The sequence below is a fragment of the Salvelinus fontinalis genome, chromosome 7 (genome assembly GCF_029448725.1).
Source record: "Salvelinus fontinalis isolate EN_2023a chromosome 7, ASM2944872v1, whole genome shotgun sequence".
Lineage (NCBI taxonomy): Eukaryota > Metazoa > Chordata > Actinopteri > Salmoniformes > Salmonidae > Salvelinus > Salvelinus fontinalis.
In genome coordinates this window covers 27948716-27966393 of record NC_074671.1, presented here as the reverse complement: position 1 = coordinate 27966393, position 17678 = coordinate 27948716, and the positions used below count along the sequence as shown (strand labels likewise).

The 17678-nt window shown below is 42.0% G+C and overlaps 1 protein-coding gene across 1 annotated transcript in view; it reads right to left on the bottom strand.

The window, feature by feature from the left end:
• Window positions 1–460: 460 nt before the first annotated feature.
• The window catches only part of LOC129859330 (F-box/LRR-repeat protein 7-like), a 31275-nt gene continuing 14057 nt past the window's right edge, over window positions 461–17678 (bottom strand). Inside the window, exons 3-4 of the mRNA XM_055928970.1 lie at window positions 5516–6124; window positions 461–2027 (exon numbers count right to left, since the gene is read on the bottom strand). Of these exons, the coding sequence (XP_055784945.1) occupies window positions 1291–2027; window positions 5516–6124 (1346 nt within the window). The 3' untranslated portion in view covers window positions 461–1290. The remainder of the gene's footprint in view (window positions 2028–5515; window positions 6125–17678) is intronic.

Here is a 17678-nt window from a genome sequence, read left to right as displayed (position 1 = left end):
TCAAATGTTATTCTACTCTTCTTTGTCAGTGTGTTATAACAGGAGCACAACCCTAGAGGATGGTGGCCAAAGTTGCGGTGACACACAGTCCCTAGCATATGAGGTAACATGGCACAGCAATGGAATGAATACACAGGAAGCGTGCTGTGAAGTGCTGTGTCACACATGCGCAGACAGAACAATGACCTTTGGTTTAACAACTCAACGGATTATCTCTCGCAATCTCTCTGCGGCTCCCTCTGTCAGTTAAGGTACCGTATATAGTGTATGATACAGTATATGGTAGCAAGCCACTTATGGTAGCACCGGTATTTATTAGATACTATGCTTTTTCCAAGCACCTGAACGGCCCTAAATAGCGAGTGCTACTACAGATGAACTTCATGCATACTCATGTCCACATGGGCGTCACGTCTCGTGGCTATTTTCACTTCATTCTGTGTGAAAAAATATGTCCTGATGGTTGAAGAATTGTTTATTACAAAGCTGTTTATTAGAATAATTGTAGCAGCAACATGTTCCTGGTCAAAAGAACACCAATCCTTTTGTTTTCTATTTGGTAGTAAAACGTAGTTGTACACTGAGTCGATACACTAATTCTATACACTGTACTCTGCAAGATAAAATAGTCAAGACGCATGACACCATTGAGCTCAATTGAAGTGATTGTCTATTAGATTTGATAAAGTACATATGTTACACAAAATACAAAAAAAAGAAACATTATAAGCACTTAAGACTGACAAAGATACACCTTTCTTTCTACTGGACTTGAACACAGGGTTAAGAAGTCACCAGATATGCTGGTTATTGGGTTAGCTTACTAGTGATACATTCATAGTGGTTTGGTGTGGAATAACTTCCCGCGCAAAAAGGAATGTGTACAATGTAAAGGTGAATATCTGTCTCCTTAAAGTTGATGGAATGAAGCACAAAAGATGGACAAAGGTAAAGAGAAGGCATTCGAAATGAATCTGTACCCAGTGCTCAATGTTGTTGCATAGCAAACGTTACATCCGAAATGTGACATGTGAGAGGAATACCAAACAAGGTCTAATACATTGAAACATTTGCCTCCCTTTATACAGATAAATATGTTAAATACATTCCATGTGAGTGTATGCAAAGAACAGCATTATTAACCATGCAAATTACCTTAAGAAAATACACAAGTGGATATTGCACACCATTTCCAACTAGTACTGACAACTCAGCCCTCTTCTTGGTCAACCCCAGAGCAGGAATTTAAACATATCCATTTGTCAGAAGGTGAATCCAGTGATCCCTCTCTCAGAAGAACCCGGGGTTCGTGTGCTCTATGACGCAACGTCTGCAGTGGCGCCTAACGAATCGCAGTGCCTCCGGCGACACCTCGCAGTCCTGTACGTTGAGCAGCTGCAGGTCGCAGCAGTTCGCGGCTATGGCCCGTAGACCTCGACCCGTCACGCTCTCGCACGCCCTCAGGCTCAGCCTCCTCAGGCCCTGGCAATACAGTGCCAGCTGCTCCAGCCCGCTGTCTGACACCAACGGGCACTTGCCTACATCCAGGGACTTGAGTTTGGGGCAGCTCCTGGCCAAGTGTCCCAGGCCGTGGTCCGTGAGGCCTTCGCAGCCCCGCGCGTTCAGGTAGCGGAGCCGCGGGCAGTAGCGAGCCACGTAGCGCACCCCCACATCCGTGATGCGGCCGCAGTGGGCCACACTCAGGTAGCGCAGGCAGCCCTCCAGGCGGGCCACCTCGCGCAGCCCGAAGTCCCCCACCAGGCGGCAGTCGCTGAGGCTGAGCTCCCTGACGGAGGGGCAGTGCAGAGCCAGGTGGCGCAGGGCTTCGTCAGTGAGACGCGTGCAGCGCCGCAGGTAGAGGTGTGTGAGGCGGGGGCAGTGGGAGGCAATGGTGCGGAGGCCCTGGTCCTCCAGGGAAAAACAGTCAGACATGTCCAGGTAGTGGATGGAGATCTGCTGGCCATGCAGCGGAGAGAGCTGGACTGAAGCCTCCTGGGTGAGGCTGATGCAGGTCACCTTGGAACAGCCTGGAGGAACAGAAGGGGTATGGCTTATTACAAAGACAGCAATGATTACCTCATGAATGACTACAAAAGCCATGTAATCGTAACTGGTCTTGGTCTGTAACTTCAAGCAATTTACATATTTTGTTGTCTGACCATTCTCTCTTAGTATAGTATACGCAATTTCCTTATAATTTGTACTAATGCTGCAGCTATGTGAGAAAAGACCACTTGAGGGTGCCAAAGTAGAACCTGCTATATTGCCTAACCATACTTCTTGAAAGACATGGACCAAATTCAGAATACAAATAACACGTCAGGGGACCAACATTTTCCAGCAAAATAAATACATCTTCATTTCATTATTCCTACAACCACGACCATTCAAGTCTATTTTTACAACAAAGGACTTTACTTCCTCATGGCACGGACTTTGCTTTGTCACCAAAGCCTTGTCAAAGTAAATGTTTTTTGTTGTCGTGCCACTTCCTTAATGAAAGCACCAGACTAGCCCTCTTACTCCTGTTAGGTAAAGGAGTCCTGCTTTCAAAGCTAAGTAGGTCTTTCCTCTCCCACTAGGGAACCAATGGCTGGAAGAGCTTCCATGCTCCTTTAATGTTTTTCCCAGCTTCGGGAGAAAACCAGGACTGAAATGAATTTCTCTTTAAGGAAAGTTCACAGACGTGTGTGATGCAGGGCCGGCCCGCACATTAGGCAAGATTAGGCAGCCGCCTAATGCTGCAGATTGACAAGGGAGGCATTTCCCGAGCTAAACTGACCAAGATGCACCTCCAACAACACATAATACATCACATAATTCTGCTAAAAAACTGTGATAATTTATCTCACCCAGTGGCATATGGGCTATTTAGGTGAGCGCTGATGCCGCCCCATGATAAGCAGTGCCCACTTTGTAAAAAATAAATAAAAAAGGTCTAACATAAAGCATGTAGCCTATAGCCTACGGTACAAAGAGTATGTGGCTTTTTCTGTAGCCTACAGTCTGGAAATTACATTCATGAAAATCTCACGAGACAGACACTTTTTACATCATGCACATTTCTCAGATCAAATAGCCAAGTGGTCACCAACCTTTTCTGAGACAAGATCCCTTTCACAGTCAAAAAGCAAGCCGAGATCTACCGCTTCATTAAAAAAAAAACATGACTTAAAAAACATAACATTAACCTAATAAAAACAGTTATGTTGGAATAAGGTTTGTGCATTAGGCCTAATACATTATCACAGCATATTTGCTATATGCCTGGCCTGCCAATATTGTTCTTCTCAGACCATATTATACTTCAAAACTCAAGCTTTGATAACAAAACAGATCAGTTGGTGTAGCACTTGCGAGGCACAGCTGAGCATTAATTGAAATTATTTTTTATTTTATTTTACTGGACTAATGCTACCTGCATCTGATGGTCATGGTGCTTTAAAGGCAACTGGAAACTCAAATCATGACATGAGTGATCTTCAGGTCGGAAAGTTAGAGCTCTAGAAAGATGCCAGAGTTTCCAACTTGGAATTCTGAGTTGGATGAACAGTTAAATATATTTTTCAGAGTCAGATCTAGTTTTCTTCACAGTTCCCAGTTGTCTTGAATGCACTGAATTAGTCTCAGAGGAGGGAAGGAGAGAGCAGCAAAGGGTCCGACCTCTCATGGTCTCTGCTCTCTCCTTCCTTTCCTCTGGTAAGACTGACCAGAGAGACGGTACGCCGTCTTCCACCTGATGGCAAAACTTGAGTTGCACCGCATCAGCCTTGTGCAAAAATGAATGTCGTTCCTATGACCAGAGACAGTGAAATATTCCTCGATATTAAAATAGAAACAACGAAATGCTAATAATAATAAACACAGGGCTATCGATAGCTACTCATTCATTACAGCTGCAGCGCAAGTGGGAGTTTGGAGAAGCGCGTTTTATGTTTTGTAATAGTGTTGAATTAAAACGGTGTTGACAGTGATAAATAAAAACTCACGAACTCACTCAATACAGCAGCTCTTTGCTGTATTCTTTGACAGTCTCTCTCTGGTCATTGTTTAAAAAGTTATTAAATCTTACATAGGCCAGTACCAAACTTTGCTGTGGCCGGGGTCATTGAAGCTCTAGGCACGGTGATGTGAGCGATTAGAATTGCCAGAGCAGTAAACACATTCAATTTAGCCACAGATGTCCTGGTCCATCCGGTAGGTGGAGTTTGTATTTTCAGATAAATTAAATGGTTCAAAATGGGAACACTGCCTACCCAGTGTGATCGCAATCGACCGGTTGGTGACCACCAAAACAGTTTAACCTGGTGCCCAATCAAATGAAAAATGTGCTTTGATTTGAATATTACATGTTAACAAATAATATATCCTAAAACAGGACAGGTCAAAGTAAAATGGACAATATGCAATGGAAAATCAAGCTACTCAAAACTGCTGCCCGGGAGTTTCACCCCGTGGGCTAAATTGTCATGATAATCAGTGGTATTTGTATATTTTTGACGAGCTGCGTCATAGCGAAAAACAAAATACTTTTGCATTTCTGCTGTGTAAACACATGGATTCTCATTGCAAATAGGCTTAGGATGACTCCTGATAAAGGTTTGGTAGCTGATGTAGAGCTTAAATTAGCCAAATTGAACAGTCACAGGAATCAGGACTAATAAAGCAAATGCAACTGCCTGTTTTATGGATGGGCATTCCTAAAATTCCATTGCGGGCCGACAATGACTCTACATTTTTAAGAATTGCATTATGATAACATTGTGACACCAGTAGGAGTAGTACATTTGGGGTAGCAGGTAGCCTAGTGGTCAGAGCGTTGGGCCAGTAACCTAAAGGTTGCTGGATCGATTCCCCGAGCTGACATGGTAAAAATCTGTTGTTCTACCCCTGAACAAGACAGAACAAGCCACTATTCCCCGATAGGTTGTCACTGTAAATAATAATTTGTTCTTAACTGACTTGCCTAGTTAAATAAAGGTCAACTAAAAGAAGTAACACTAATGAGACATTTTAGATAAAATAGGATTTTCTGAAACGCAGGCCGCATGTGCTAAGTCATTCATTGAAAATTAATTACAAAAGTGATATGGTTAATAATTTAGCTCACAATGTTATTTCCCTTCATTTAAATTGAGTGACACCAGGTGACATTTTGGAGCAATTTACTTACCCTTAGTACTTTAAACAATGCATAAACAAAGTATTTCAGTATAAAGGACTTGCATTATGTTTTATCATTCATAAACAGTTCAATAAAACAAAAACATGTATGATGTGTAACTATTTGTCATGTTAACGTGTTTTTAATGGTTGCAACGGCAAGGGACACAAATGCCAATGCAAATCAATAACGATCCCTATAATAACCGCAGGACACTAGGCATTCCTCTGATATACGATGTGAAAAACAATAGGAACATGTGTGAAGCATTTGCATAAAAGCTGATTCTTCACTCATTCAGAGTCTCCAACCACTTCTGACCTGAACTGGTCCCCAACCTCCCATGGTTACCTGAGACATTGAGGTGCTCCAGGTTGGAGCAACAGGAAACCACCTCGAACACGGCCTCGTTGGAGATGTTGTAGCAGCCGGTCACCTCTAGGCGGCGCAGCTCCGGGCAACACTGAGCCACTGCATGCAGCCCCCGGTCAGTGAGCCTCCGGCAGCCGCTGACCACTACTGTCTCCAGGGTCAGACACACGTTGGGGGTGTCCTGGCACAGCCGGTGGGTCAGCACCCTCAGGGCACGGTCGGCATGGAGCAGCTCGCCTGTCAGACGAACGGTGCTCCACAGGCGCGGGTCCCACGCCAGGTTGTACCAGCGCCGGCACACCCGTGCACAGCAGCACAACTGATTGGTGGGAAGGTGAGAGAAGATCTGCAGGAGGGCATGATCAGGGAGGAGGTCGATGGGGGCGTAGTGTTGACCTTTAGATTGGCGGGAGCGGGTCTGGGTGCCTGGCTGGGGGTGCACCATGGCGACGGTCTCTGCAGAGCCAGAGGGGGAGGTGGACTCATGGCCGTTGATGGATAGGGATGGAGAGGAGAGGGAGGGGGACTTTGTGGGCAGGATGAGGCCAGGGCTGGGGGTGCTCAATGTCCGTGTGCTGCGGTCTGAGTCTGAGAGAGAGAGAGAAAGAGAGATATAAATAGAGAGAAAACAATCAGAAGCATAGTTCACGCTACCATAGAGATATGTCACGTCAGAGACCTTTTGCAGCCTGAGAAATATAAAAGAAATATGAATAAAAATCCCACACGCAAGTCATTAGCCATTTTTCCTCTCTTCCCCATAATCTCATTGTCAAGAAACATATGTTCATTGTTGTAGAACACTTTGTATTAACATATTTACACTTTGAAAATGGTGCAGTCCATTTGATATTGTTCAAAGCTCCAGCCATGAGAGAAAGGCATCAAATGTGGTACCTATCAACTGGCTTTTAAGCTTTCGGCACAGATGGTGCCATGCAGTCTTCTATCATCAATGACTAACTATAGGGTTACCATGGATCTCATTATCTTGTTTTGGGATGTTTGTGTGAAAATGAAGTGTCAAGTTTATCTTGCATGCACTTGTACAATGGCTTCATCAGATAAACTTGCTCTTTTCAAAGGCGGCGGTTAGGGAGTTTGGTGCTGTGGTCGGCGTTGTATGGTTGGCCATATGTAAACACTGAGGCCCCTCCAGACTGCAGATGTGCGCTGAGTGCCGCCGTGCCGAGGGAAGGAGGGAGTCGTGAGAAGCTGCAAGCTGGATCCCATCACCGTGGCGTGAGAGAGGAGGATTCCCCCATCTCTTTTTTTGGCCCTGGAGCTGGATCTGATTCCTGAGAGCGACCCATCACACTGGGACACGGAGTGCTCTCCTCCGATGATATCACCATCTCCTCATCACCCCTCAAAGCGGCCCGTCCCTTCTCAAAGGGTTTGTACAGAGTGATTGTAATCATTGAAAGAAGTCGCTAAGAATGATGTCACCTCGCCGTCCCGGTGTGGGGAGAGTGGAATCATTATCAGCTAAAAACAGAAAGAATCTAAATTGCATACTTCTTGCATCCTCTCTCCTCACCTCCTTCTCAAAAATCCAATGGAGGAGAAGGTCCGACGGGAGGGACCTCTGGCTTTCTCATCCAGTGGGTTTTGAGAGGGAGACAAGGAGAGAGGAAAGATGAAGCGAGGAGTATGCAATTAAGATATTCCCTTAATATGAATCCTCTGACTGAGACACAGACACAATTGCGTGATAAAAGTGAGGAGGGGGAAATATGGCAGTGTATAAATCTCATCTCCTACACAAACACAAAAACACTGGAGAGTGTGGGAAACGTTTTCACCATTTGATACCCCATGATTATAAATGGGTTTCCCGAAAGTCCAACAAATGAAGAGTTTTGGATGATCCACCTATATGGGGCATATAGAGGTTATGGCTAGACTTTGGTTCTTTATGAGGGGGAACAACCCTGATAAAAAGCTGCAGCTCGTTACACGATGTAATGGGACGTCCAAAATCAAGCTTGCAGCCTACTGCATTCAAGAAAAGTCTCTACAGTGTAATATATCACACAGGTATACAAATAGATTATAGCATTGGGTATGTCCAAATGTGGAGGGAATTTAGATGGAAAATGGGAACAGACAGATAGACATAATGTCTGTCAGCTATGTAGATTTATTTATGTAGATTTATAGATTTTCAGAGACAGAGTACACTCTTTCTACAACATGTATGTCTGTTGCTGCATGACAAACGAACATTGACCCCGCTAATGCCTGTTAGTTAGATTTGTGTGCGAGCAGAGCACAGACAGACAGCGACCCTCCTAAAGTTTGTCACGTAGATTTGTATTCCAGACCTGACCTGAGATCAGACTCCTCCTGACCAGGTTGTGATGACATAACCAGACTCAGGCCCTCTGGGGAACATGATACAAGACTACAACACAAAGTGAAAAAATATGTTGACTCAACACTCATAGAGGCTTCAGAAAACAACTAAAAAAATATAATCTCTGCCATATAGAATGGCTTAGAGAAAATGTAAAAATGTGTATAGAAAATAACACTGCTTGGAGGACTAGGGAGAACCCTAGTTGTGGAAATGCTTACGAAAATCCTCAGTCTTATTCCTTTATTTATTTTAGATTGGTATGAACACAGCATGCATGCACATCAACACACATCACAGGTCACATTCAGTGTTGGAGCTTTCGGGTTGCGGGTTGGGGGTTCTCAAGAACTAGCGCTGGCCTTGGTCTGCATTTAAATGCTTTGCCCATTCTCATACTGGGTGGTCCATTTATAGTGGGTTCCACTTGATACACTACATGACCAAAAGTATGTGGGCATTAATATCATGGGCATTAATATGGAGTTGGTCGCCCATTTGCTGCTATAACAGCCTCCCCTCTTCTGGGAAGGCTTTCCATGAGATATTGTAACATTGCAGCAGGGACTTGCTTCCATTCAACAACAAGAACATTAGTGAAGTCGGGCAATGATGTTGGGCGATTAGGCCTGGCTCGCAGTCGGCATTCCAATTCATCCCAAAGGTGTTCGATGGGGTTGAGGCCAGGGCTCTGTGCAGGCCAGTCAAGTTATTCCACACCAATTCCTGACATTTAATCCTAGTAACATTTCCCTGTCTTAGGTCAGTTAGGATCACCACTTTATTTTAAGAATCTGAAATGTTAGAATAATAATAGAGACAATTATTTCAGCTTTTATTTCTTTCATCACATTCCCAGTGTGTCAGAAGTTTACATACACTCAATTAGTACTTGGTAGCATTGCCTTTAAATTGTTTAACTTGAGTCAAACGTTTCGGGTAGCCTTCCACAAGCTTCCCACAATAAATTGGGTGAATTTTGGCCCATTCCTCCTGACAGGGCTGGAGTAACTGAGTCAGGTTTGTAGGCCTCCTTGCTCACACACACTTTTTCAGATCTGCCCACAAATTTTCTATAGGATTGAGGTCAGGGCTTTGTGATAGCCACTCCAATACCTTGACATTGTTGTCCTCAAGCCATTTTGCCACAACTTTGAAAGTATGCTTGGGGTCTTTTTCCTCCAAACATAACGGTGGTCATTAGGGCCAAACAGTTCTATTTCTGTTTCATCCGACCAGAGGACATTTCTTCAAAAAGTACAATCTTTGTCCCCATGTGCAGTTGCAAACTGTAGTCTGGCTTTTTATGGCGGTTTTGGAGCAGTGGCTTCTTCCTTGCTGAGCGGCCTTTCAGGTTATGTCGATATACGACTTGTTTTACTATGGATATAGACACTTTTGTACCTGTTTCCTCCAGCATCTTCAAAAGGGCCTTTGCTGTTGTTCTGGGATTGATTTGCACTTTTCGCACCAAAGTACGTTCATCTCTAGGAGACAGAAGGCGTCTCCTTCCTGAGCGGTGTGGCGGCTGCGTGGTCCAATGGGGTTTATACTTGCGTACTATTGTTTGTACAGATGAATGTGGTATCTTCAGGCGTTTGGAAATTGCTCCCAAGGATGAACCAGACTTGTGGAGGTCTACAATTTTTTTTCTGAGGTCTTGGCTGATTTCTTATGATTTTCCCATGATGTCAAGCAAAGAGGCACTGAGTTTGAAGGTAGGCCTTGAAATACATCCACAGGTACACCTCCAATTGACTCAAATTATGTCAATTATCCTATCAGAAGCTTCTAAAGCTATGACATATTTTCTGGAATTTTCCAAGCTGTTTAAAGGAAACAGTCAACTTAGTGTATGTAAACTTCTGACCAACTGGAATTGTGATACAGTGAATTATAAGTGAAATAATCTGCCTGTAAACAATTGTTGGAAAAATTACTTGTGTCCTGCACAAAGTAGATGTCCTAACCGACTTGCCAAAACTATCATTTGTGAACAAGAAATTTGTGGAGTGGTTGAAAAACGAGTTTTAATGACTCCAACCTAAGTGTATGTAAACATTCGACTTCAACTGTACATATGCCATTCATTTTGATGGATGAACAAGCCTTAGTTTCATCATCCAAATCCTAACTGATACTATGGATTTTGCATGCAGGAGACATGGCCAGCTGCCACTGGACAAGAAGCAACATCCAAATTCCGTAATTATATGTCACTCACTGATCATAAGAGCATTCCAAACCCAGAGAATCACAGTGCTCCTAATTAGGCTACATTTCCCCCATAGCTCCTATCCACACTTTCACGCAGCTGGTGGGAAAAGTTAAACGAAGACAGCTTTTCTTTTCTTTTGATTCACTCTATTTTGAGTTTGAGCACCTGGGTTTCTTTTGGAGGATACACAGCTAAGTCTCTTTGCTCTCTGTAAGAGACAAAAGGTATCAACTAAGGCTCATATCAACTAGTTTGATTGAGCCAACTGCAAGTGCAGTGGTAGTTCAAATCTTTGCTATCTGTTCTTTTCAAAACCAAACGGTTTTGAAACCCTCTCTACTTTTACTGTTTGCTGAAGAAATAAAAACATCAGCCGTCTTGATCATTTTGTAACTTCGATTGAAAACAAGAGTTTTACGAGAAACTGTTGAGTCCAACCTCAGCATCAGTCAAGCCTCGGTAGCCAGAGCATGACTCATAAAAGTTGAACTTTCATCTGCGGTTCTATGCATCGGAAGGAATAGATCCTGGAAGTGTCTTCAAAGCCCTTCACTTCCATCCCAATGGTGAGACAAACACGTACTGCCATTAAAAAACATGCAGACACTGCTTTTGCCAGTCCAAGTGCAGTATTATTCTAATGGAGACCAGCATGTTGGGCTAATAAAACAAGTTAGATTTTAGACATACACAAATATGCAGACAAACAACAGACAGACATAACACAAAGATCCAGCCAAAACAAATGACCTGAAATATAAAACACCCAAGTTCATCGGGTAATTAAAAAAAAGAAGAAATAAACACAAACTGGAAAAGTATTGATTACTCCTTTGTGTGATGTGTGTGAAGTGCTATTGGCTGAATAACTATCCTTTGTCCCCTTTTCAATGAACTCCTTCCTACCATACGTTTTATCAATCCTGGTCGTTCAACACGACAGTGTAATCACATTTGATGTCTCTGTATTACTTGCAAACCTGTAATTAAAAGGACATATCTCACCCAGCTGATTACACTAGACATGAATTTACAAGGGGTACAGATGGTGCAAGATTCCTTTAGTTTGAGACATCCGAGAGTAGGTAGTCAAACATCTGGTATTTAACATGCACAAACTATTTCAGACAAGGGGAAAAATGAAAGAGAAACTCATGTATTTTAAGTGTGCAACCACAGCAAGGCATTTTGGGGTAAAAATAATTCCCCACTGATACCCAAACCAATGAGGATCCATATAAAATGATCCATATAGTTTGTGCATCATAAACTCAAAAAAGGTTGAAAAAAGGTAGAATGAAGAATGAGAGCGAGAGGAGAGAAGACAACTATGAGGACAACAACAAGGAGAAGCAGGTGGGCATTTATTGGGATGACTCATGTACTGGAGGCAGCTCTGCGGGGTAGTCACTAGCTGGGGACAGCCACAAAGTAATACAATCTGATTTGAAACCTAACCCTAACCTTAACCCCACTGCTGTTCTTATGCCTAACCCTAATCTTAAATTAAGACCAAAGCACATTTTTGTTTTCTTGCATTTATATGATATAAAGCCAATTTTGACTTTGCAGCTGGCCTATCTAGTGGAAATCCCTCAGCTCTGTCTCCAGGTCAAGATTCATCCTAATAAACGTCAGAGCAGAGATACAGGAAGAAAAAAGAGAGAGGGGGAAAGATAAATTGGCAAAAGATGCCACAGACTTAACCGAAGCCTGAGAGAAGTGTTCAGGCTGGGTCAATCCAGACCTCAATGCAGTCCAGTAGTACACCAAAGAGCTCTTTTCAAGAACACTGCAAAGGGCTTCCATGACTCTAGCGCTTGCCAGTGGGCTAATGCTACAGTGTCTGGCAAGACAGTCCAATTCATTACCTCAGTGCCATTACTCCTGTGACAAGTTCTTTCCCATCGGTCTTTTCCACTGTGGTTGTTTTGCCAAGAAAAGGGGGTGGGGTATGTGAGAAAGTCAGTGACACTCATTTCTAAATCCTAACTGACAGTGAATAGGACATCGTCAAGTCCCTTTTCCAAATCAACCTAGGAAAAAACGTATCACAAAGAAACCAGCACATACAGTGCCTTCAGAAAGTATTCAAACCCTTTGACCTTTTCCACATTTTGTTGTGTTACAGCCTGAATAAAAAATTCATTTAATTGAGATTTTGTGTCACTGGCCTACACACAATACACCATAATGACAAAGTGGAATTATGTTTTTAGACATTTTGATGAAAAACTGAAATGTCTTGAGCCAAAAAGTATTCAACCCTTTTGTTATGGCAAGCCTAAATAAGTTCAGGAGTAAAATTGTGCTTAACAAGTCACATAATAAGTTGCATGGACTCACTTTGTGTGCAATAATAGTGTTTAACATGATTTTTGAATGACTACCCCATCTCTGTACCCCACACATACAGCTATCTGTAAAGTCCCTCGGTCGTGCAGTGAATTTCAAACACAGATTCAACACAAAGACCAGGAAATTTCCCCCTATTGATACATAGGTAAAAACTAAAAAGCAAACATGGAATATCCCTTTGAGCATGGTAAGGTTCTTAATTACACTTTGGATGGTGTATCAATACACCTACTGTAGTCACTACAAAGATACAGGTGTCCTTTCCAACTCAGTTGCCGGAGAGGAAGGAAACCGCTCAGAGATTTCACCATGAGTCCAATGGTGACTTTAAAACAGTTACAGAGTGTAATGGCTTTAATAAGCGAAAAATGAGGATGGATCAACAACATTGTATTGACTTCATAATACTAAATTACAGCGTGAAAAGAAGGAAACATGTACAGAATAAAACATATTACAAAACATGCATCCTGTTTGCAATTTGGCACTAAATTATAACTGCAAAAAAATGTGGCAAAGAAATGTACTTTATATCCTGAATATAATGTGTTATGTTTGGGGCAAATCCAACACAATACATCAACGAGTACCACCTTTCATATTTTCAAGCATGGCTGCATCATGTTATGGGTATGGTTGTCATTTGCAAGTACAAGGGAGTTTTTTAGGATAAAAAGAAAAAGATTAGAGCTAAGTACAGGCAAAATCCTAAACCTGGTTTTCTGCTTTCCAACAGACACTGGAAGATAAATTCACCTTTCAGAAGGACAATAACCTAAAACACAAGGCCAAATATACACGGGAGTTGCTTAGCAAGTAATGCTGAGCAGTGGCATGTATCAATGGATGCCAAGGAAAGCAATAAAAAAATGAATGCATCTTTCATCTCTCTTTGTGTTTTCAAAATTTCCCATCAATTTGCAAGTGGCTGAATCTCACCAGAGAAATCATCAGAATGAGGGAAACAGTGTCCCCTCTGTCTCAGTATGTGTAGCCCATGTATCTGATGCTGTCTGGACCAAAAGAGAGTTTATTAGCCCATCCACCACTCCCCCCTCTTCCGAGGACACATATCTTTTTAGTTTTTTTACCGTTTTTCTGCTACATATACTTTTTACACATACATTTTACATAAACATTTAGCATACACATTTTACATACATGGAACTTTCATATAAAGCATTCACATAACAATAATACTTTACCAAACATAAGCTCTCTATATTTTTCAATTGTGCTGTGATGTTTTACATACATTTTGAACCTTTCTAATCGTATAGTATCCACAGGCTGTGAGCTAAAGATGAAAACCTTTCCAACTAGTATTATTATATTTTTTATTGTATAACCTGTTGCCGCTGTAGCATTTGACTGATTGATGCCAGCAAGCATTTGGCCTCCCTTCATAAAACAATTGAAAAATCATTAGCCAATCAGTGTTGAGCTGAGCTCAACTGTGAGTTGTCCTGGTGCAGCAAAACAAACCCCTCAAGGGAGGCCAGTTTGGATTTGGCTTCAGACCAATCAAATCACTTCCTAAGCAAAATGTAACTTTCAGGAAAAACGTGTCTGTTCCTGGTCTACTTGTGTTGATGTCCTTCAGTAGCTAGCTTGCTAAATCGGCATTTCCAATGGATGGAGATGGGGATTTGGACTCTGTACAGGCCAATGATTATGGTCAAACCATAAATTAATATGTTGTGCCACTGGCCTGAGACCAATATGTAGCCTAGTAGGCTTACGTTAACTAGCTAGCTAACAGTTGGTTCTGTTATTCATTGTTGCCCACGCGAGGAAGTTTGGCTAGCAAGCATTTTAGCTAGGTAGCTTATGACAAGAACTAAAAGTGTACTGTATGACAGAGCCATAGAACGTTTTGCCAACATGAAAGAGAGGAGGATGGCATTGACATTCAACTAGTCTACAAGTAGTGTGAGTAAAAACAACAAGTTTTCTTACACACACACACACACACACACACACACACACACACACACACACACAGAGAACTCAGGACCATGGTAAGCCACATGATATTTACAAACATTGATTTGCCTAAATTATTTTGGGAATCTTTAAGTTTGTTTTCAGTGTGTTCAAATGCTGTCATTATTTTAGTAGTTCTTCAAAGTAAATAAGACAAACTTTTATGATTGCTGAATACCAACTATCAATCACTTAGATCATGTATTTTCAGGTAGAGATACCTCGCGAAGCAACTGCTTTCGATCCCTCTCGATCGCTCGTTCTCTCTTCTCTGTCTCCATTCCACACCATTCTTATTATAGCTCAGTGCTCCACACATACTGGACAAGCAGGTGGATTATGGGAATTAAAGTTAATTACTGTACTACGTTTTCTGTGCTAAACTATGTATAATATTGGCCTGTTGGAAACTACAACTCCCTACTACATTGCACAGTTCAGGCTGGATCTAATTTACCTCTACAGAAACTGCGCATTGAGCTCACAGAAAATAAATGGAATAAAATGGAATTAAAATAATTGAACTGAGATCGGTCAATTAGTTGTTTAAAAAACAAAAAAATAACCAGAATTTCGCTTAACCGCTCAGCACTATTACCAAGACGACATTGAATGTTCCTGAGTGGACTAGTTGCAGTTTTGAATTAAATTGTCTTGAAAATCTACGGAATCAAGAACCAACTTGACAGAGCTTGAAGAATTCCAAAAATAATAAATGTGCAAATATTGTACAATCAAAGTGTGCAAAGCGCTTAAAGACTCACAGCTGTAATCTCTGTCAAATGTGATTCTAACATATATTGACTCAGGAGTGTGAATACTAATGAAAATTTGATATTTCTGCATTTCATTTTCAAAAAATCTGTAAACATTTCGAAAAACACGTTTTCACTTTGTCATTACTGGGTATTGCGTATAAATGGGTGAATTCATGCTGTAACGAAACAAAATGTGGAATAAGACAAGGGTATATGAATACTTTCTGAAGGCACTGTAGAAATTAGAAATGCTCTATGGTTTCAGATGTCGAAACCAGCGGCCAGGCTTTTGTGTACTGTCTTTAGGGGCTCTAACGTAATTGAACGTAATTGAAAGGACAGCAAAACGATCCAAAATAGAGAGACAGAACGTGCTGTCAGCATCTAGGCCAGTATTGGGTTACAATGGCTCTATAAAACCATATGGCCTTTATATGTCATTTTTGGAAGACTGAGTCCTATTAAGGGCAGAGAAAGTTTAATGGGATTTGCGGGAGAATACTAAGTCTCTCCCATCTTGAGTTGAATAAGTGGACGCTGAGATTGCAGTGCAGTGCAGCAGCTTGCCTGTCACCAAGGCCTTCACTACAGGAAGCAGCTACGTCACCAGACAAGCCCGAGTACAATGGAGCCTGGCGCTTCGCTTACAATGTGCATACTAGGGCAGGAAACTGTGGGAGTTTTAAAACGACCAGCATGACTTTTCTCTCCCAAACAGCCTGCTCCTCACTGAGCATGAGCAGCACCACGTGTTCTCTGGCCCCTCTGACACATACCCCCAAAACAACACTAATATCCTCAGGGCCTCGAGAAAAAAAAAGGCCTCAGTGTCTGCTCCAAGGACACACAATCCCTCCCCCTCGCCTCTCCTCACTTCGTAAATCTTCGCTGAGGAGGACTGCAGACCCTCAGACATCCGACAGCCAAACCTAGGCCTGATCTGCTCCAACTCTCTCAGCTCAGAGAGAGGCCATTGTGTGTCTATGTATCACAGCACTAATTTCCCTGAACGGAGATGACATTCTGAGGCTCCAAAAGCAATTTGGCGTCAGGGCAGAAGTGATCCAGCCTCTTGCAAAGCGCTGACTGCAGAAACATTAGAAGCTGATGCAACATTTACAGGTTGCTAAAGCAGGATATCAAGAGGGAAAAGCAGGAAGTGCTTAATGTCTTCTAACCAACTGCTGCTCCTGGACATAGAGCGTGCTTGAGGTAGTGTACTATACATGTAGATTTAGCAATGTTTAGTTTAGTGACCGTGTGGACAGCAGGTGTGGAATGATGGCCATGATACATAGCTAGAGAGGACACGTTAGGGACAGATCTACAAGTGCTGGGGGGGGCTGGTCCAACTCAAAAAATGACAGCCCTCCCCAACGTCAAAAATATTTTCACATGACCCTTCCCTTGTACTGTAAAATAAACGGAACACCCTCCCCCCTCATAGAATTAACTCAAAATATTGTTAACGACCATGTGTTTATAAACGTGGAAATCGTCTTTGTCACTTCAGCATGCTTTTGTGGCACAGTTGATGCCGCGCAGGGCTCCTGGCCAGATGATTGACAGTGCGCTGACCACTCTCCCTGCCTGTACATTGCAATCAAAGCTGGCTGCAGGCAATGATCAGCTAGGGAGAAATTAAATATTTATAATTATATAAAATATATGCAACGAATATGCACCACACAGCCAATAAACATAGCATAACAATTTCAGGCACTTCAATATCATGGTTTGCGTTTTCAACACCAATAAATAGACTATGTCAATATCAACAAACATAAAATACATCTCTCGCTACCTTGTAGGCTTACCCAGTATAAAACGCTTGTCTTGACATTCAACTTTTTGTTTTGGTGTATTGTAACAGATGTCTCTTTCCATTCACCAGTTTGGATTGATTGAATGATTTTATTTGTCAGTAAAAAAAAAACATATACACACAAACATTTTTTTTTAAGTGACCGGGATTGCACAATAAACATTTTCCATTGTGGTCCCAATATTTTATGTAAATACATATACAATTACATAGATAAAGACTCATTACAGAGATAGAGAAGAAAAATTGCTCAACCTCCAGATGAGTACGAGGGGGGAGTTTAAGTACACTTCTTACAAGCTTGTTTGGCTGGTAGTATATTCTTTAGATGTAAGGGGCTGCTGGTGACCCATGATGTGCAGACATAATCAAAGTGACACTGGACTAGTGCACTTGCCAGAGTCTTTAGGGTGTCTATTGCTACGTTTCCACCCAATTGCTGACAGGATTTCATGTGGATATTCAAAAATCTTCCTAAAAACAATATGTCATTTTAGTTTCCTTTACAAAATGTTTTGCGCCGGACAACATGACAGGAAAGATTTGAATTTAACAGATATTAAAAAAAAAAGAATACAGACACCCATATGCATTCAGATCCAACCTGTTGGCCAAATGAGCCACATTTACAGTTGAAG